The sequence below is a fragment of the Schistocerca cancellata genome, chromosome 1 (genome assembly GCF_023864275.1).
Source record: "Schistocerca cancellata isolate TAMUIC-IGC-003103 chromosome 1, iqSchCanc2.1, whole genome shotgun sequence".
Classification (NCBI taxonomy): Eukaryota; Metazoa; Arthropoda; class Insecta; order Orthoptera; family Acrididae; genus Schistocerca; species Schistocerca cancellata.
The window spans coordinates 957,920,367-957,942,884 of record NC_064626.1 but is presented as its reverse complement, the minus strand read 5'-3'; the positions used below and the strand labels follow the sequence as shown (position 1 = coordinate 957,942,884).

Sequence of the window (22,518 nt, the reverse complement as noted above, 5' to 3'; positions counted from 1 at the left end):
ATCAGTTTGGATTCCGTAGAAATGTTGGAACACGTGAGGCAATACTGACCTTACGACTTATCTTGGAAGAAAGATTAAGAAAAGGCAAACCTACGTTTCTAGCATTTGTAGACTTAGAGAAAGCTTTTGACAATGTTAACTGGAATACTCTCTTTCAAATTCTGAAGGTGGCAGGGGTAAAATACAGGGAGCGAAAGGCTATTTACAGTTTGTACAGAAACCAGATGGCAGTTATAAGAGTCGAGGGGCATGAAAGGGAAGCAGTGGTTGGGAAAGGAGTAAGACAGGGTTGTAGCCTCTCCCCGATGTTATTCAATCTGTATATTGAGCAAGCAGTAAAGGAAACAAAAGAAAAATTCGGAGTAGGTATTAAAATTCATGGAGAAGAAGTAAAAACTTTGAGGTTCGCCGATGACATTGTAATTCTGTCAGAGACAGCAAAGGACTTGGAAGAGCAGTTGAACGGAATGGACAGTGTTTTGAAAGGAGGATATAAGATGAACATCAACAAAAGCAAAACGAGGATAATTGAATGTAGTCAAATTAAGTCGGGTGATGCTGAGGGAATTAGATTAGGAAATGAGACACTTAAAGTAGTAAAGGAGTTTTGCTATTTAGGGAGTAAAATAACCGATGATGGTCGAAGTAGAGAGGATATAAAATGTAGACTGGCAATGGCAAGGAAAGCGTTTCTCAAGAAGAGGAATTTGTTAACATCGAGTATAGATTTAAGTGTCAGGAAGTCGTTTCTGAAAGTATTTGTATGGAGTGTAGCCATGTATGGAAGTGAAACATGGACGATAACTAGTTTGGACAAGAAGAGAATAGAAGCTTTCGAAATGTGGTGCTACAGAAGAATGCTGAAGATAAGGTGGGTAGATCACGCAACTAATGAGGAGGTATTGAATAGGATTGGGGAGAAGAGAAGTTTGTGGCACAACTTGACTAGAAGAAGGGCTCGGTTGGTAGGACATGTTTTGAGGCATCAAGGGATCACAAATTTAGCATTGGAGGGCAGTGTGGAGGGTAAAAATCGTAGAGGGAGACCAAGAGATGAATACACTAAGCAGATTCAGAAGGATGTAGGTTGCAGTAGATACTGGGAGATGAAGAAGCTTGCACAGGATAGAGTAGCATGGAGAGCTGCATCAAACCAGTCTCAGGACTGAAGACCACAACAACAACAACATGTCTTAGATCTCTTGTCACGTCCAGTGAGCTTGTGTATTCAGGTTTCCAACGAGTTCCTCTCTCGTAATCACTAAGAGTTAATCATCCTGGTATCGGCCTGCGTGGAATTTTCATGTGCAACTCCCCAAATGATGTCATCGGCACGCCACGAAGTCACGGAACTTCCATACGCCTACGCTGCGTATTCGCCGGTCTGACGTAGACGTTTGTAATAGCATTGTACCAAGTTTTCAACACCCTCGTCATAAAAGGCAGCCGCCTGCATTTTACGATTCTTCTCCACAATTGCCTGCAGTTCGTTGTCTGTTCTAAATTGTTGTCTTCATAGCCAGCGGTCATTGTGAGTAGAGATGAGCGGAAGACAAGACCGGACTGTACGGTAGATGATCAAACACGTCCCATCGAAAACGGTGCAGGGGTGTCCCCATTTCCCTTCAGCGTACGGACGAAAACTGTCACGAAGAAGTAAATGCATGACAGGTATTTTACGTGGGGTTGCATGAAATGAGGTGAAACGTCACGGAAGGCACACCTACTTCACGGGAGACACTATGCAGTAGGCGACTTTACGAGTTCACTGTGTGCCCAGTATTGAGAAGAGCGTTGTGACGCGATCGACAGGCATACCAGAAAGACTGCCCAAACCTTGGTGCAAATCTTCATCGGAATATCACTGTCTTTTCCATTTCATGGTCTACCGGACCTTACTATCCAAACAGCACTCGCGTTAACTGTATTGGTTTCAGAAATATGTAACTTTGAAGTCCAAAATCTGTCAGTTTCACACCATTTGATAGTATCGGCAACATGGTGTGTACCACGATGTGCTCAGTGACACACACTACCCGGATGGTACGTACCGACTGCTGTAGGTCACCGACATATATGGGACCGAATGAACTTGAAGGATCTTATTTAAAAACAGGTTCTCAGTAAGAGAACAGTCAAATGTCAGGATAGCAACAATGTTCTATTGCTAATCTAAATGGCCTGTCCGTCTGCAAGTGAACCCTGAAGGCACCTCCATAGCCTTTAGGTTGGGTAACGTATCACATCTCGGGCGGCTGCTACATAATTCTTTCCGTTCAGCTTCGTAGTTTTAGACATCGGTTTCGTCATATTTTTTCGGGTGAGGTAAACATTATTATCGATTTGGCGCTCACTTTGGTAACTGTATCTCTGTCGCAATATCATTTCCACTTGTCTCAAAATAAATGAGACAGACATACCTAATGCATCCTCTCAGCTGGCAGTGGATGCAAAGAGAAACGCCCTCACGTCTTTGTACTCTATATACAAAATGATACTGATATTACAAAACATTAGTATGGACAACTTAATTCCATTAAACTACTTAATATTTTGTATGTTATCAAGGAAATGAAAAGGAGGATCATCATGCAGACAAAGGAAAAACAATATTTCTCCTGCCAGTCTCAGAATCAGTAGGAAAAGGAAAAAGGCGTTCAGGATCCACAAGCAGGAATGGTTAATATTGGAGGATAAGACAGGAGTGGTCATTCGAACCAGAAGAGTTCTACCTAAATCGGACTGTGAAATTCGTGCCTTAAGAGCTACGAAAACTTCTTCAATACTGTGAAACAAATCTCTTCCACTGCGAGCTCTTTGCTTCTCATATTTCTGGAGGAGGTAATAAAGAGCAAAGTAAGAATAAAACTTTTGTAGTGGACATAGGCTCCAAAAGAGCTCTGAGTATTTGTTCAGTAGAAAAGATGTGTTTCACATTAGTGAAGAACAAATGCTCGTAGCTCTTAGGGTATGTATTTTAGACTCCATGTTCACTCGATTATTTTTCGAATGATGGTTCGTGTCATGTCCCTGAATATTGACCATTCTCCTGCAACACACTGTGTGGGTATTGATATTTCTTGTCTGGCCCGAACCGTCTAAGAAGGTATCCTTGCGCTCCTGGTAATCTTCTCCTAGCCAACAAGAAGACACTCTAGTGACCACCGCCATCTTGTTGACCACTAACAATAACAGTTCGAAAGGCATTGCAGTAAAATTAATGCGGCACAAAATTACTCCTGCAGAGAGAGAAAGTCGTTATGTAATATCTCTCTCACTCTTGTCCTTGGTACATGTAGAAAATCAGGACAGAAGGTTCTTTTTACTTTAATTTATGACTGATCTCTCCACAATCATAATCACAATCTCCTTTCAATAACAACCGTCCTTGGGTATACAAACAAATCTATCACGGCAACACATCAGAAGTATATTTATTCAACCTTAATCATGTTGAGCACCACAGCTGACATTATTGGTAAAGACTAAAGAAAACCACTTCAGCTGATTATAACTGAGCCGTGCGTGGAGTTTTATCGATTCCTGTACTTGTGTAAACTCTGGCTAGCGTTGCTTAGCTACTGTTTCCTTGGCGTCTTGGATGGTGGCGCCTTCGCGGCTCGGCAAAGAATTTAAGCGCGCGCACAGCTTACACGTGACCTACTGGAGATTGGCTGTTATCAGGATCCTTGTGTGGTATCGCAGCTTGTTTCTGGAAGCTATCGTGTCGCTCGTAGTGTATGTACAATTCATTTTTACATCGCGAGCCGAGCCTTCGACGTGGAGTTGCAATTTTAACCTGCCTGCGCAGTGAAATACCGTATTCTGAAGATTATCTTTGGGTATGTACAGGGTGTTTCAAAACTGACCGGTATATTTGAAACGGCAATAAAAACTAAACGAGCAGCGATAGAAATACACCGTTTGTTGCAATATGCTTGGGACAACAGTACATTTTCAGGCGGACAAACTTTCGAAATTACAGTAGTTACAATTTTCAACAACAGATGGCGCTGCGGTCTGGGAAACTCTATAGTACGATAATTTCCACATATCCACCATGCGTAGCAATAATATGGCGTAGTCTCTGAATGAAATTACCCGAAACCTTTGTCAACGTGTCTGGCGGAATGGCTTCACATGCAGATGAGGTGTACTGCTTCAGCTGTTCAATTGTTTCTGGATTCTGGCGGTACACCTGGTCTTTCACGTGTCCCCACAGAAAGAAGTCACAGGGGTTCATGTCTGGCGAATAGGGAGGCCAATCCACGCCGCCTCCTGTATGTTTCGGATAGCCCAAAGCAATCACACGATCATCGAAATATTCATTCAGGAAATTAAAGACGTCGGCCGTGCGATGTGGCCGGGCACCATCTTGCATAAACCACGAGGTGTTCGTAGTGTCGTCTAAGGCAGTTTGTACCACCACAAATTCACGAAGAATGTCCAGATAGCGAGATGCAGTAATCGTTTCGGATCTGAAAAATCCGCCAATGATTCCTTTGGAAGAAATGGCGGCCCAGACCAGTACTTTTTAAGGATGCAGGGACGATGGGACTGCAACATGGGGCTTTTCGGTTCCCCATATGCGCCAGTTCTGTTTATTGACGAAGCTGTCCAGGTAAAAATAAGCTTCGTCAGTAAACCAAATGCTGCCCACATGCATATCGCCGTCATCAATCCTGTGCACTATATCGTTAGCGAATGTCTCTCGTGCAGCAATGGTAGCGGCGCTGAGGGGTTGCCGCGTTTGAATTTTGTATGGATAGAGGTGTAAACTCTGGCGCATGAGACGATACGTGGACGTTGGCGTTATTTGGACCGCAGCTGCAACACGGCGAACGGAAAGCCGCGGCCGCTGTTGGATCACCTGCTGCACTAGCTGCGCGTTGCCCTCTGCGGTTGCCATACGCGGTCGCCCTACCTTTCCAGCACGTTCATCCGTCACGTTCCCAGTCCGTTAAAATTTTTCAATCATATCCTTTATTGTATCGCTTTTCGGTCCTTTGATTACATTAAACCTCCGTTGAAAACTTCGTCTTGTTGCAACAACACTGTGTTCGAGGCGGTGGAATTCCAACACCAGAAAAATCCTCTGTTCTAAGGAATAAACCATGTTGTCCACAGCACACTTGCACGTTGTGAACAGCACACGCTTACAGCAGAAAGACGACGTACAGAATGGCGCACCCACAGACTGCGTTGTCTTCTATATCTTTCACATCACTTGCAGCGCCATCTGTTGTTGAAAATTGTAACTACTGTAATTTCGAAAGTTTGTCCGCCTGAAAATGTACTGTTGTCCCAAGTGTATTGCAACAAACGGTGTATTTCTATCGCTGCTCGTTTAGTTTTTATTGCCGTTTCAAATATACCGGTCAGTTTTGAAACACCCTGTACCTGCTGGCTTGCCTGGTGTACGTGGCCACGGACATCGTCCCGTGGTTCGCTTTGTCCTGATTACAGGAACAATGGTGAGCAGCATTTCTTGTGAGTGTTAAGTGTTGTTCACGCTTCAGGAAATAATACCATCCCTACCCCTCCACCTCTGGGTGATGTTTGTTATTTTGTCAGTAAACTGATGTGGATCATTGGTTCAAATGGCTCTGAGCACTATGGGACTTAACATCTGTGGTCATCAGTCCCCTAGAGCTTAGAACTACTTAAACCTAACTAACCTAAGGACATCACATACATCCATGCCCGAGGCAGGATTCGAACCTGCGACCGTAGCAGTCGCGCGGTTCTGGACTGAGCGCCTAGAACCGCTAGACCACCGCGGCCGGCCCGATGTGGATCATTCTGGTGACGGTATTTGGCCGATCTTTTTATTTTTCTTTATTGAGTTTTGATTCCCTCCGAAGGGGGCGGGCTGGCAGCAGATTAGTACGCCGCTATTCAGCCTACAGAATTTGTTTTAAAAAGATGAAGATAATAAATGATAAAAGCAGGCGATAAAATCGGTGACTTGAATGGTAAAATGGCGGAAAATCGTGACATAAAACAAAGGGCTGATGATGCTAATAAAATACATATGAATCACACAGGTAAAATAATAAACAGACAATTAAGAAACACGGTGGCAGTCTGGTTTCTGTTCGCAAGAGAGATAAAATTCACACCCAGCGACACTTTGGAAAGACGAATAAGGCGGAACATTCACTTGAACACTTCACTAAAAAGTTGGCACAAATATGACATACCACAGCCGAGGGCAGACGGGGAGAAACCTGGACAGAGGATGGGAAAGAAAAAAGGGGGAAGGAGAGGAAAAACGAAGTGGGGGGAGGGAGGAAAGGAGCCGATGGAGGACGAGGACCCATGAGAGGGGAGGGGAGGTGGGAGCTGGGCTTGGCCGATCTCTGCATCCTGGCAATAAGACCCTGAACCTGTCCAAATCAAATATTTACATAATTGTAAAGGGTATCAGTTTTCAGACATCATACGTGCTTTCTAAATTAAAGTTTTAGTGTATGCTATTTCCAGTATTTAAGTGATTTATACATACAGGGTGAACATTAACAAGACCGACAAAACGCAAGAACGGATTTCTGAGTGAAAAAGAGTGAAAAACGCATTATGAATACGTGTCTGGAAATGCATCGTTACCACGGTAGATGGCGCTGACGAAAGAACCTTCCATCTGACCACGTGCCGTGTATTCGTTGTGTTTTGCAGGCTGTATGATTGAACCAGTGTTCTATAAGCTGCAGAATGGTGTGGCATTCGTTTATGTACGGCCAAGCAGATGAAAACGTCGAGAGGACAGCACAGCTATACCAAAACAAATACCCTCACAAACACAAACCACGTCACACTATATTTTAAGATGTTTTTGGTCGTTTGAGTGGTCATGGGTGCTTCCAGACAGACGAACGTGCAAGGAGGCGGCGGACTGTGCGTACACCAGATTTGGAGGACTAAGTTCTATACGATATTGAGACGAATCCTAGTACAGGCTCCAGGAAAGGTGCCCACCAAGATTGTGTAGCCAAAGTACGTTTATGTGTATGCTCTGTCACCTGCGACGAATCCAAGGATTATCGGTAGTCCTCTCTGGGACGATTTGTTGTCACTGCAGGCACACAGTCCATAACTAGACACTGCTCATTGGACTTTTTCTCCATTTGCAGTCAAGAATCCATCCCTGTAGTTTGTCGGTTTAATCGATGTTCACCCTATATATGTACGAACATGTCAAATGGACTGAGTTCTACTCCGTCACTTTTCTGTTGTGGTTGGGGGGTCAGTGCACTGCTTGTCACTATGTAAATGTAATTTGATCTTTGTGTGAATGTTTTAGAATTCGTCGAGCAACTGTCTGGGAGGTGGGCCGAAGTAGAGCCGTTACCGCAATTGCCAAATCATGCGCTCTTGGTCTTTCGATTGCCTGGAATTTTGTTGCTCTCAGAAGTGGTTGGTAACGCCATCAGTCTGCTTCAGCAACGTTCACACAATTTAAAATTTTCTGTTTTCTTTGATTACACATATTCGTGAAATAGCGACTCTCTTTGGGTTCTTTACAGCGTGTCTGTAAAATTTTAAACACCTTAATACAAATTTCGTCATCTGTACGATTGATACTGGTTCATGCAAAAGTCTGCTTCACAGATGTGTAGCTTGCTTCAGATTTATGCTTTCGGTGATGGTGCAAACTAGTGTGACAACGATCACCTCTGATTGCTTTACAGCTGTGCATGAAACTTTTAAATTTTCCTAGTAATTTTATCCACGTAATTTGGTAATTACTGACATTAAATATCTGTGTATGTTAGGATACGACTATTAATTCTTTTACTTATGTGCGAATACATCCAGCAAATAATTGAGGACGTAGGTTGCAAGTGCTACTCTGAAATGAATAGGTTGGTACAGGAGAGGAATTCGTGGCGGGCCGCATCACACCTATGAAAACACTGATGACCCAAAAATAAAAATATGTATTTCGATATTTATTGATGCTACCGTCTGTTCTATCTGCTTCACAGACATGTATATTACTTCTACTGTCAACTACCTGCTGATATGTATTACAGAAACTATTGTTTGAGAATATTCTTGATAAAATTTGTGTGCGAACAGGCATTACTTGTTTTTGTAAATGACAAACCGGTGTTTGTAGTAAATAAAGAAATTATTTTCTTTCAGACTTTTTTTTATTTTCGCTGAGCAGCTTAATGATCCCAGATCCTATCTCCTACCCAGTTAAATTATAGTGTTACGAGCGGTTTCGTTCGTATAAGGGGCAACAAAAAGTTTCCATTTTAGGCAACTGCTGCAAAGTATGTACAATGCAGCGCTACTCCGATGCAGGTGTAAAGTATCGACATGTAGGCAAGGGATTAGTACGGTATTTGCAGTCTTCTGTCGTGCTTACAGTATACATGGAAACATGAACTATGGCGACGTTCTTACCAAATGCGTCCAAAAAGAACCATTTCGGTGTTATTCTTTACTTGGCTGCCGAGGGTCAAACACGAGTAGACATCTGTCGGACCATAAAGCCTGTGTATGTGGCAGCAAATCTGTGGAAACCAGCGTTGTGGAATGGTACGCCGAGTTCCATGTTGCTGCTTCATGGTGACTCACGTTCCTACATCGCAAAAGTCGTAACGCTGAATTTACGCCAACTCGAGTTGGAAACACTCGAGCAGCCACCCTATAGCACTGACCTACTATCTTTATGCAATTATCGCGTTTTTGATCCCTTGAAGAGTCACTGATTGCTGTCGGACGACGATGTGCAACAGGCAGTTGCGGACTTCTTCAAGTAACAAGACACAGTGTTTCACCGAACAGATATCTTCAGGCAGGTTCGTAGGTTGGGTGATTTTCTCAATGCTAACGACGGTTTTGCCGCATTGGCATTCCAATTCTGGAGTTTACGACCTTCTAATGGAAACTTTATGATCGCCCCTTACATATCATATTGTGACTGCCGAGATGTGCTAAAGTCATGACGCAAATGGGCTGTTTGTTGAATATAATGTTAAAACCTAACAAGGGAACCTCCCCATCGCACCCCCCTCAGATTTAGTTACAAGTTGGCACAGTGGATAGGCCTTGAAAAACTAACACAGATCAATCGAGAAAACAGGAAGAAGTTGTGCGGAACTATGAAAATAATAAGTAAATTATACAAACTGAGTAGTCCACATGCAAGACAAGCAACATCAAGGAGAGTCTGAGCTCAGGAGCGCCGTGGTCCCGCGGCTAGTGTGAGCCGGTGCGGAACGAGAGGTCCTTGGTTCAAGTCTTCCCTCGATTGAAATTATTTGTTTTCAGACAATTATTATCTGTCCGTCCGTCCGTCCGTCCGACGCGACGTAACTGCGCCGTGGTATGGGGACGCTACACCTAAACAACATATTCATGTCATGTAACGCACATGCCGTCACCAGTGTCGTATAGAATATATCAGACGTGTTTTCCTGTGGAGGAATCGGTTGACCTATGACCTTGCGATCAAATGTTATCGGTTCCCATTGGAGAGGCACGTCCTTTCGTCTACTAATCGCAAGGGTTTGCGGTGCGGTCGCAAAACACAGACACTAAACTTATTACACTGAACAGAGACGTCAATGAACGAACGGACATATCTTTGCGAAAATAAGAAAAGCAAACTTTTCACTTTTTTATGTCATTTTGTTCGCTTTTGTTCGTTTCATCTGCTTGGGGCGGACGTCGTAAGACATCCGTTTATGATCATTGTTGATCGATTAACTCAGTTTTTTTATTATTATTATTATTACAGAGGGCACGTAACCCTCTGACCGAACACGCTGAGCTACCGTGCCGGCTCGCGCTAACCACGGGACAAAGGCGCTCCTGAGCTCACACAGTACTTGATGTTGTCTATCTTGTGCATGGACTACTCAGTTTGTATATTTTGTTTTTTCCTGTTTTCTGGATTGATCTGTATTCAGTTTTTCAAGGCCTATCCACTGCCAACTTATAACTAAATCTGAAAGGGGTGCGATGGGGAGGTTCCCTTGTAAGACTGAGCCCCCCCCCCCCCGCCCGCAAAAAGGGAAAAAAACCTGATCAAAATGTAGATTCATAATGTATATACCGTTATGCAGAAGAAAACCTTGCTGATTGCTGCCGGTGCGTAATGGACGAAATACACGAAGTAAGAAGTGTCAGTAGGATTCATAGAGGAATGGCTAAAGTCGCGCCTGCCGGTCCGGTGGTACCTTGGTCGAGTCGCGGCCTGCTGAGGCCACCGCCGCCGCCGCCGGTGGACGCGCTGGGCGTGGTCACCTGCAGCTCGGCGGCCGAGTCGCTGCGGCCCTTGCCGTTGCTGGAGAAGACGCGCAGCCGGTAGGAGGTGGCGGGCTCCAGCCCGGCCAAGGTGAACTCCGGCGAGGCGCGGCTGGTCACGTTGGCCACCAGCCGGCCGCCGCGGGCCGCCAGCAGCTCCAGCGTGAACTGCTGCGGCGGCAGCCCGCCGTCAGAGCCCCGCATGCACGACACCTGCAGCGACGTCGCAGACCGCGACGACACACGACAGTCTCGCGGCGGGTCCGGGGGACCTGCCGGGCAAGCAGGGCACAGTGGAGGAGCTGTCAAGTCCCGCTTCTCCATCACCTAAGAAGAGGTCCTGGAACGTCTTCACACGATCTGTTACATTACAATAATCACTGAAACAGGCCACACTCCAGGACCAGGTGAAGCAGGGGCCAACACTGGTGAAGCGTATTTGGGAGAACTATAACCACAAAATCAAATGAAACTACATGGTTGAAGAGACCTTTCCAGGTCTTAAAGATCTGTGAAGTAAACTGCAAACTGAAGTGACACGAAAGCCAGGTTTCGAACCCGGGTGTCGTGCTTCACTAGGCAGATGCGCTAACCTCTATGCCACCCTGGGATGGTGGCATTGCACAACTGCTCAAACTGCCCTCGCATGCTTCCCTCCACAATCGAAATTTCCGTTCAAACATCAGTCCACATGGTTGTTGTTGTTGTTGTGGCTTCAATCCTGAGACTGGTTTGATGCAGCTCTCCATGTTACACTATCCTGTGCATGCTTGTTCATCTCCCAGTACTTACTGCAACCTACATCCATCTGAAGCTGCCTAGCGTATTCATCTCTTGGTCTCCCTCTATGATTTTTACCCTCCACACTGCCCTTCAACACTAAATTGGTGATCCCTTGATGCCTCAGAACATGTCCTACCAACCGATCCCTTCTTCTAGTCATGTTGTGCCAATTCTATTCAATATCTCCTCATTAGTTATGTGATATACCCATCTAATCTTCAGCATTCTTCTGTAGCACCACATTTCGAAACTTCTATTCTCTTCTTGTCTGAAATATTTATCGTCCATGATTCACTTCCATACATGGCCACACTCCATACAAATACTCTCAGAAACGACTTCCTGACACGTAATTTATACTTGATGTTAAGAAATTTCTCTTCTTCAGAAACGCTTTCCTTGCCATTACCTGTCTAGATTTTATATCCTGTCCGACCATCATCAGTAATTTTGCTCCCCAAATGGCAAACCTATTATTAAAGTATTAAGTATCTCATTGCCTAATCTAATTCCTTCAGCATCACCCGAGTTAACTCGACTACATTCCATTATCCTCGGTTCATCTTATATCCTCCTTTCAAGACACTGTCCTTTCCGTTCAACTGCTCTTTCAAGTCCTTTGCTGTCCCTGACAGAATTACAATGTCATCGGCGAACCTTAAAGTTTTTGTATCTTCTCCATGGATTTTAATACCTACTCCGAATTTATCTTTTGTTTCCTTTATTGCTTGCTCAATATATAGATTGAATAACATCGGGGAGAGGCTACAACCCTGTCTCACTCCCTTCCCAACCACTGCTTCCCTTTCATGTCCCTCGACTCTTATAACGGCCATCTTATTTCTGTACAAATTGTAAATAGCCTTTCGCTCTCTGTATTTTGCCCCTGCCACCGTCAGAATTTGAAAGAGAGTATTCCAGTCAACATTGTCAAAAGCTTCCTCTAAGTCTACAAATGCATTTGGCCTCATGGTATTCCCGCTAAAGTCGAACAAAGTTGCAGAGGCTGTCCAACTGTATTGGAAAAGTACTTCAGCATCGGACGAAATGGGGGATGATGAGGTGCAATTCCAATCCAGTTGGAGTGTGTCTGCCATGCTATTGGAGTTTAATGGTAATAGCATGTGGGCTGAATGGGAATTTGGACTGAGAAGAGGCATATAAGGGTAGTCCATGCAGTTCTGAAAACCCACGTGACAAGGTGGCATATTGGTTAGCGCATCTGCTTTGTGAGCAAGAGACCCGGGTTCAAATCCCGGCCTTCATACAAATTTTCATTCATCATTTCTAGTATACATAGTGAGTCAGGAGGAAAGGTACATGCTTTGATCGGTGATACCACTGGTGATTTTAAGGGGTGGTCGGATGCCCTTCCTTCCGCCACCCCATACCCCCCAGGACGGAATTAGTGTACCCCAGCTGTCTGCGTCTAGTGTAAATCGTGAAATAGTGTGAATGTGTTTCAAATGTCTGCGTGTCGTGTAACTGAGGCGGGACGTGGGGACCAGCCCGGTCTTCACCTAGTAGGATGCGGGAAACTGGCTAAAAACAATATCCAGGCTGACCCGCACACTGGCCGCTGTCATTAATCCGCCTTTTGGATTCGATCCTGGGCCGGAGCGCCTACCCGAGTCCAGGAAGCAGCGCGTTAGCGCTCTTTTTTTTTTTTTTTTTTTTTTTGTAGTGGAAAGGTGGGGGCTCGGGGGGCAAAGTGAGCAGGGGTCGAAACCCGAGGCCTGGCCACAGTGTCCCCCTCACCACCACCGAGCCTGTGGTGCTTAGGGAAATGGGAGACACAGGAATCAACAGTAGTGGAAGGCGTTGTTATTTATTTATTTGCATGTGTTTTTTTGTAATATTCACTAATATCATGAAATTATGTGAACACATCGGCGAAAGAGAAAAGAAATATAAATTCTGGTTGGAGAAAGAGAAAGGAAAAAGGAAAAGCAAAAAGAAATAAAATCCGCGCAATCTGCGACGCTCTCTCCCATCCGCGGATGTCAGAATTAGAATAGATTGTAGGCGGTTGAAACTCAGACACCGCCGGGGGAGGAGGGGTGGGTGCCCCCTGAGCCAGGAACCCCCCAACTCAGTGGAGGTCTAACAAAGACCGCTCGAAGATAGTTAGCAAATAATGTTCGGTAACGTGGCGTGTTTTTGAGAGCTGCATGGGCTGTTCGTAAATAGGTCCAGAAGTCGAGGCGGGATTTAGGTCCCTCATGAAAGAGATAAGCGACCGCCCACCCTTTGACCCATGTAATAGCATGACATTTGGCGGCGGGAAAATGTCTGTCCTCCGCGTATAGAAACATTCGAGGTTCGATTGTGTCTGGTGGCACCCGGAGATAGTAGGCAATGATTTGCTGCACGAAGCACCATACATCTTGCGATGCGGCGCACGTCAGACGGTGTTCATCAGTGTCCAGTTGCTGGAAAAGGAGACAAAGGGGGGATTCTGACAAGCCAATGTTGTGCAGGCGCTGCTTCGTGGCAAATTTCCTGTTCACTATGTGATACCACAGTGCCCGGAAGTTCGTAGGGAGGAAGGGCTGGTGGACGGTAGTCCACACTATGGGCGACTGGATGGAGGGATGTTTGGTCACTATCACATTCCGGGGAACACAGCGCAGCAACAGGCTGTAAAAATCCTTAGTCCTAGGTGGGCGTGTATCTGGGAGACTGGTATGTATGTAACTGTAGTCGACGAAAAAGGTCGAAATATGGTACAAATGAGGCACGATATGGCCGACAGACACCGGTGGTGAGATGGAAGCAGTTAGGAGGACCTCAAGAAAGTTGCGTGTTAGAGATGTACCCTGGCCCATCCACTGTTTTCTCATGGTACTCATGGACAAGGCTGCAGCTCGCATACGGACATTGACGAGCCCGACGCCACCATACCGTGAGGGCAGGGTAAGTGTCTCATAACGGACTTTAAACATTCAACCAGCCGTGAGATAATAGCCAAAAGCCGCCTGAAGGTTGCGCCCAATTGCAGTTGGCAGAGGGAGAACTTGCGCGATGTGAACCAATTTTGATGCCACATAAAGATTAAGAAACTCAACCCGTTGAAGTGTGTCCTGAGGCGCAAGAGGTTCTGGCGGACGTCGTTGCGGATGACGTGTAACAGGCGACGGAAATTCGTTGCCGCTGTGCGTGTGACCGTGGGGGTGAAGGTAATGCCCAGGTACCGGAAAGTCCGCACAAGCGGCAGGGGGGGCCACTTCACCCTCCTGGAGGCCTCGTCCAATGTGCATTGCAGAAGATTTGGCGACATTCATGGCACTGCCAGCGGCAGCCCCATAACGGGTAATCAATTCGAGGACTTCCCGAATCTCAGAGCCGGAACGAATGAGGAGGAGGAGGTCATCAGCATATGTCCGACAGCGAAAAGTGTGTTGGTGTAGGGTGAGGCCAGAGAGCTTGGTCGTCAATCCATCAATGAGGGGCTCAAGGGCAATGTTATACAGGAGGGTTGAGAGGGGGCACCCCTGCCGGCCCTGCTAAACGTCCATTGTCTTGGACACGTGAACTGGCACTGCCGTAAAGACGCCGGATAACGTCGAGAAACGGAGGGGGGATGCCCATTTGTGCTGCCACCAAAAACAGGAAAAGATCGAAGGCGCTGTCGAAGTCTATAGCGACGACCGCTGCACGGAGTCTGCAGGCCGCCGCCATCGCAATTAAGTCGCGGCATTCCCCTGTGGCAGTCTGTATGTTAACCTGTCCTCCAGGCGTCGTTTGCTCTGGCGAGAGGATATGAGGGAGTATTGTTCGGAACCGCATTGCCAGTAAGCGCGCGAAAATCTTGTAATCGGCACTGAGTAGGGTGAGCGGTCTGTAACTCGTGACCATCGAACCACGGGCTGGTTTGTGGACTGGTATGATGATGCCCTCAGCAAAGGCGGGTGGGATTGCTTGGTCAGATGTCATCAGTTCTTGATACATAGTCGTCCACCGTGGTGCCATGAGGTCCGAAAGGTACTGTAAAACTCAATCGGTAAGCCGTCAATGCCGGGCGATCGGACTGTGCCGTATGGGCGTAGTGCCGCGACGACTTCCTCAGCAGGAAGTTCGAATGGCAATTCGAAAATGCGTATCGTTCGCATACCTAAGCCTGCGTGGTCGACGGTTACCTCCGCCACATTGCCATCAGCATGACAGAAGCGGAGCCCCTGTTTGGTCTCACGTAGTATGCGTTCGCACGCCGCGTCTTTAACGATTTTCACATAGACCGTGCTGCTCACGATTGACAAATGTATGCCGATAATATCGGTCGCCGGGATCTTCACTTCCTCTCTCAGAAAACGCTCCACCTCGAGTGCTTTGGGTCGGGCATAATCGTTGCAGAAAGTAAATCGGAGTGTTGATTTACGGTAACGGTTCGCCATGGATCGTACAAGGTAAGCCGGCACTTAAGCAACGGCCGTCAGAATGTAAACAAGGCGAGCTCGCGCTCCGCACGAAGTCAACACGCACGCCTCCGCTCTGTTAACCTGCCGAAGGCAGACTGCGCGCTCTCGGCTATCCTGGCGCGTCCTTTTCTTAACCTTTTCTTAACCGTCTCCGGACAAATCAATGAAGACAGCTAGGAATGGGAAAGGTGCAGGTGACGCTAAATTAAGATACCGTTATGTTATGGTTTCTTTCGCTGTGTACGTTTCCTCACAGAATATGTTCAAACAGTCCACCGTCAACTTCAATGCATGTTGCTGCTCTTGTACGAGCGAGAAGATCCTCTCTTGTGCCCACTCTGCGCTTATAGACATCACTCTTAACAGTAATCCAATGAGGTAAGATAGGGTGTCCTCGGTGGCCAAGCAATGACTCCACGGCGACCGATCCGACGACCAGGATACGTTGCGTTGAGATACTGTATCACTGGCCGTACGGAATGTGTAGGAGCTCCGTCATGCTGAAAGTACATTAGAGCTCGTGTTGCCAAAGGGATGTCCTCCACGTATTCTTGTAACACATTTTGAAGAAACTCAAGATACCGTGTCCCAATAGGATGTTTATCTGAAACAAATGAACCGATGAGTTGGTCATTAAATATACGGCACACATGTTGACAAAGAAACGTCGCTGAAAATTCGTTTGCACAGTAGCGTGCACACTTTCATTGACCATATATGAGAGTCGCTGCGTGTTGTTCATTCCGTTGCGGGTAAGTGTTGACTCATCAGAGAACAGAATACACGTAATTAATCGCTCATTGACAATGATCCAACGACAGAATTCTTGTCGGTTGGCAGCATCACCTTCATGCAGATATTGTACACTCTGCCCATGAAAGGAATACAGACTGGCTCTGAGCACTATGGGACTTAGCATCTATGGTCATCAGTCCCTTAGAACTTAGAACTACTTAAACCTAACTAACCTAAGGACATCACACAACACACGAGGCAGAGAAAACCCCTGACCCCGCCGGGAATCGAACCCGGGAACTCGGGCGTGGGAAGCGAGAACGCTACCGCACGACCACGAGCTGCGGACGAATTCAGACTGTGCTGGTGTACTGTGCATATTACTCGTGTTCGTGGAATACCAATTTGGGCAGCAATTCTTCTAGAGCTAGTAGTAGGGTTTGGTTCCACTACTTGAAGAATGTTCTCAATTTCATTAAGAGTTTGTTGTACGGGACGTTGAGAGACTACTTTTACGCTGGGAAGCGTACCACGGTCATGCAATCCGTGAAACACCTTGCTAAAGACCGTGCTATCTGGCACTCTGCGATTTGCAAATCGTTGTTCGTATTCTCGCACAGTAGCTCTGAAATTCCCATCGGGCAAAGCATAGTCAAACACCATATCATCATACTCTGCTTGTGTGAAGATCCGTGGCATTTTCACTGCACAAAACTGTATTCGTTGTTCACGTAACAACACTGTAGTACCATGCACTACGACAAGCACTGTCGGACTGAGACTTGAGCTAAACAAATGCACCATGCGCAAGTGAACTGCATACTGACACGGTTAGTAAGGACAACGCTACACGTTTCCCGTTCCTAGTTGTTTTCACTGATTTACCTGGAAACGGTTAAGAAAAGAGCATATGTTTATTAGGAGTTTGTTGTTCAGAATCCGTGAACACCCTGCTAACTACTAGTGAGCCTACGTGACCACTTCATTTCATATATGTATAATTTTTGTACAGGAGGTAACCGCTGCTAATATCCAGGTGCTAATATCCACTCGCTCATATGTAATTTCTGGTCATAGCATATCAGCAAATTGTGACGTGGATGATCTCCGAAATGTCTGCTGTTATTGCACTACCTAACAATGAAATTAATGTACCCTGAAGACAAAACCGATTGTAAATGTAACTTCAGACACGACCCCAGCACCGACGGTTAAGTATGTGATTAGAGTTCCAGTTCCCTGTGACACAATGGTGACCGAACCCCATTAGTCTTATTCGTGGTTTAGCGTTGTTATAGGCTTGGTGGGGTATACAACGAGAATGAACTGCGTCAGATGCTGAATGACCAGTCTAACGAATGCGGAGATGCAAAGTACTCATGCGATGCAGCGTTATAGGGACTCGACACTCTCTGTAGGTCTTCATTTGGTGTATGGTCGATTCGTGTAAGTAACAACGCCTGTGCTTCACCAGAATTTTGGAAGAATGGGACGTCTTTCCGGATCACTGCCATTCAGATGCGTGTGACATTCTGCTGTTGCACTGGTCTGATGTTGGGCCGCATGGAAACGTGAGCGTAGACGTACTCGTCGTCAACATAAAGCTCGGCCGCATTTGACCATCACAAGGCAGTATCGCCGTACTATGCACCAAACACATTTTAACACTTTCACATCAGTACTTGCCAACCGAAAACAACGTTATGCGTCATCCGGCAACACGGGCCTGAGACTAGCAGAAACCAGACTGGGAATTACCGTCCTATGCGTAGACAGTCATTAACGACAAAACACAACCACCTGCATCTGGATTTGTGTGCCCAGTGATGAGTCGTTGTTCTCCGCAACCCCAGATGTCTATCGTCGGCTAATAGGACCTCGATCTGGTTAGAAGCTCATTCTTCCAATGTTTTGAAGAGGCACAGGTGGTGTTATTTCTGCTATTATGGCGAGGGAAGCCATTGTGTGTGACTTCAGGTCACACCTGGAAGTGACTGAGGAAACTTGACGGTACAACGGTATGCCATGATCATTCAGTTTCCTCACGTTTTACCTCTAGTATGGCAGTATCGTGGTGCCTGTTTTCAACAGAACAATTCTCGTCCACACATAGCACGTGTCTTTTTCAAAAATATCTGCGTCGTTTTGAGGTATTAACGAGGCTAGCAAGATTTCCAGTCTATCCCCAAATAGAATAGATTTGGGACCAGCTCGGACGTCAACTGTGTACTAGTCCAATTATCCAGGATATCAGGGGTCAGTTCCAGCAGTTGTGGGACAGCTTGCCTTGGCAAAGGATAGAAAATGTTTGCGGCATTCATCCCAACACAATTAGTGTATACATCCACCAAACGCAAAGCAACATCATACTGATAACTGGCTTCATTTTTTTCTAGTTCCTCGTTAACCTTGCTGGATGTAATAATCACTGGAATAGGAATATACACGCTCAAACCGTGGAGTTTCATTTCGTTTCATTCAATTCTTCCTCGTGCCTTATTTTTTTTTCTCTATTGTATGCCTGTACATTAACGTACAACATGAAGCCCAGATTGCAGACTAACCTGCAGGTACCACCTGGAAGACGCAGGGCTGCTGCTGGACGCCCACTTCGTTGCGGCCCCAGCAGAGCAGCGTCCCGTAGTCGGCGTCGCTGAGGGGCGTGTGCGTCGCGACGCTGCGGCCCGGCTGCGTAGTGACGGCGGCGGGCGCCGTGGCGACCGGGGCGCTGCTGCCCGCTCCGGCGTCGGCGCCGCTGGCGGCCGTGGGAGCTCCGCTGGCGGCGCTACTGTTGAAGGCCCAGCGGAAGAGCGTGGCCGGTGGCCGAGCGTCCACCTCGCACGGCACAGACACCGGCTCGCGCCGCGCAGCCCCCCACACCATCTGCTGACCCGCCGCGCACTCGGGTGCGTCTGCACAGTGGACGGGCGCTCCGCTGCAGGTTTGGCTAGGTTTCGTTTCGGGAACAGAATGTACACTACTGGCCATTAAAATTGCTACACCAAGAAGAAATGCAGATGATAAATGGGTATACATTTGACAAATATATTATACTAGAACAGATATGTGATTACATTTTCACGCAGTTTGGGTGCATAGATCCTGAGAAATCAGTACCCAGAACAACCAACTCTGGCCGTAATAACGGCATTGATACGCTTGGGCATTGAGTCAAACAGAGCTTGGATGGCGTGTACAGGTACAGCCTTTCTGAATCCAGAAAGGCCCGTACAGGACCTGCAACATGCTGCCGTGCATTATCCTGCTGAAATGTAGGGTTTCGCAGGGATCGAATGAAGGGTAGAGCCACGGGTCGTAACACATCTCAAATGTAACGTGCACTGTTCAAAGTGCCGTCAATGCGAACAAGAGGTGACCGAGACGTGTAATCAAGGGTACCCAATACGATCACGCCGGGTGATACGCCAGTATGGCGATGACGAATACACGCTTCCATTGTGCATTCACCGCGATGTCGCCAAACACGGATGCGACCATCATGATGCTGTAAACAGAACCTGGATTCATCCGAAAAAAATGAACTTTTGCCATTCGTGCACCAAGGTACGTCGTTGAGTAGACCATCGCAGGCGCTCCTGTCTGTGATGCAGCGTCACGGGTAACCGCAGCCATGGTCTCCGACCTGATAGCCCATGCTGCTGAAAACGTCGTCGAACTGTTCGTGCAGATGATTGTTGTCTTGCAAACGTCCCCATCTGTTGACTCAGGGATCGAGACGTGGCTGCACGATCCGTTACAACCGTGGGTATAAGATGCCTGTCATCTCCACTGCTAGTGATACGAGGCCGTTGGGATCCAGCACGGCGTTCCGTATTACCCTCCTGAACACACCGATTCCATATTCTGCTAACGACTTGGATGTAGACCAACGCGAGCAGCAATGTCGCGATACGATAAATCGCAATCGCAATAGGCTACAATCCGACCTTTATCAAAGTCGGAAACGTGATGGTACGCATTTCTTCCCCTTACACGAGGCATCACAGCGATTCACCAGACAACGCCGGTCAACTGCTGTTTGTGCATGAGAAATCGGTTGGAAACTTTCCCCATGTCAGCACGCTCTAGGTGTCGCCACCGGCGCCAACCTTGTGTGAATGCTTGAAAAGCTAATCACAGCATCTTCTTCCTGTCGGTTAAATTTCGCGTATGTAGCACGTCATATTCGTGGTGTAGCAGTTTTAATGGCCAGTAGTGCACCTCAACAAGGGCTTTTCACCTTTTTCAAGCAGTATTCTAACGTCAGCGATATCCAGCCTAAAACCTTCAATATGGTATTACTCCACTCATTCGGTTATTATCCTCAGAAAGCTCATCCTCATATATTGATAAACGTGGAAGAAAGGCATCACTAAGTGCAGAACTAAGGAAAAATTTAGGAAAATTACAGAATATGTCAAACGTATCATCAACCAGAACATGATGCCCTCGTCATCAGAGCATTCTGCGGGGAAGGTTAAGTTCTCAATTCGAATTTCAGTCCAACAGATAGTTTTAAAGTCCCAGATTCGATTTCAGTGCGCAAGCAATATCGCAGAGTGAGACACTCATGTTGAGACCATCAAATGTTCAAATGTGTGTAAAATCTTATGGGACTTAACTGCTAAGGTCATCAGTCCCTAAGCATATTCACTACTTAACCTAAGTTATCCTAAGGACAAACACACACACCCATGCACGAGGGAGGACTCGAACTCTTCCGGGACCAGCCGCACAGTCCAGGATTGCAGCGCCTGAGACCGCTCGGCTAATCCCGCACGGCCGTTGAGACCATCCAAAAGACAGACAAGAAAGTATGGGAGAACAAATAGTACGAATATTAAGAACTATAATGATAGAAACGAACTACAGAATATTTTTGGCGACTGAAAGGGACACTCGTCAAGGTTAAATATAGACCATTTAGCCCGCATCTCGTGGTCGTGCGGTAGCGTTCTCGCTTCCCACGCCCGGGTTCCCGGGTTCGATTCCCGGCGGGGTCAGGGATTTTCTCTGCCTCGTGATGGCTGGGTGTTGTGTGCTGTCCTTAGGTTAGTTAGGTTTAAGTAGTTCTAAGTTCTAGGGGACTGATGACCATGGATGTTAAGTCCCATAGTGCTCAGAGCCATTTGAACCATTTTATAGACCATTTAAATTTGAAGAACAAGATTTTTGCACCAGACGGTGTGTAACATTTCTTGTCAAACTACCGGTTTTCGGAATTGAAAACTTTCAAGTGTGTCTTTAGTAACATACGTGCCTACATCGTCGTCGTTAATTTAAAAATTTCATGCCTTGTGTTCAATCGTCAGACTTCCTCTTTTTGTAATATTTCCTATTTCTTATGTCCATATCGCTAAATGAGGACGTTTGACAACTGTGCTTTGTACAGTTGTAGATGGCACACTATTTTTAAATGAATGACGACGATCTAGCCACATTACGTTACTAAAAACACATTTGAGAATGGGCAATGCTCGAAACCGGTAGTGTAAAAAATAAAAATAAATAAATAAATGAATATGCACAGTTTGGTAGAAAAAGGTGGTTCTTCAAATATATTGAGGCTGTGGAGTCTACAAACAAGAAATTATGTGATCCTTCACCTCTTAGGGTTTGTAGAGGCCTGGCCTCAACCCAAATGTTTTACGTAGTAGTCCTAACGGTTGATCCAGACATTAGCCTCTCACTAGATTCTGAAAGCTACAAATTTTTAACGGTCACAGCACTACTCTGGACTCTATTTGCATAATGTTTTACGTAGTAGCGTCTTGGGCACGGAGACCGGTAGGTTGTTGCTTGGTATATTTGTGGGCCGATTTGAATCCGTGGCTGAATTTGAGAGCCGTCTTTGCACGTAACCTGGCCAGCCAGTTATTAATGGCTGATGTCCGTGGTCACATCGCAGCTCCGCAGCTTTTGCCCTGTGGATCCCGCGCGATTTGTTGAATTGTCGGCTTGGTCGGAGGATATTAAAATAGCGTAAGGGGTCGTTGGTGCCAAGACATATACCCGCTTATTCAATGGAGACCGTTCATTTATGTTGCGGTGATTGGTTTGGTGTCGTACCGCAAATCTGCTATTAAGTATTTTAGTGCAGTGTCGTCACCGTAGTTTGTGGTAGTTTTCCTTACACACGCTCCGGTCGGCGAAATTGTGAGTGGCATGCAGTTCTCATTTTGTTCCATTGTTGCTGCTACTGCAAGCTTCTTGGCCTCGCTGTTTTGGCGAGAGCTCACTATCGGTTATAGCGAAAAGAGGTGCTGTTTCATGTGCAGGATCAAGACGAATTCTGTGGAAGCAACTGGGCAGAAGACGC

At 46.4% G+C, this 22,518-nt stretch overlaps 1 protein-coding gene across 1 annotated transcript in view; it reads right to left on the bottom strand.

Moving 5' to 3' along the window:
• The window catches only part of LOC126118681 (nephrin-like), a 199,806-nt gene that overhangs the window by 128,815 nt on the left and 48,473 nt on the right, over positions 1 to 22,518 (bottom strand). The window contains exons 5-6 of the mRNA XM_049915052.1: positions 18,764 to 19,111; positions 10,197 to 10,535 (exon numbers count right to left, since the gene is read on the bottom strand). Coding sequence (XP_049771009.1) covers positions 10,197 to 10,535; positions 18,764 to 19,111 — 687 coding nt within the window. The remainder of the gene's footprint in view (positions 1 to 10,196; positions 10,536 to 18,763; positions 19,112 to 22,518) is intronic.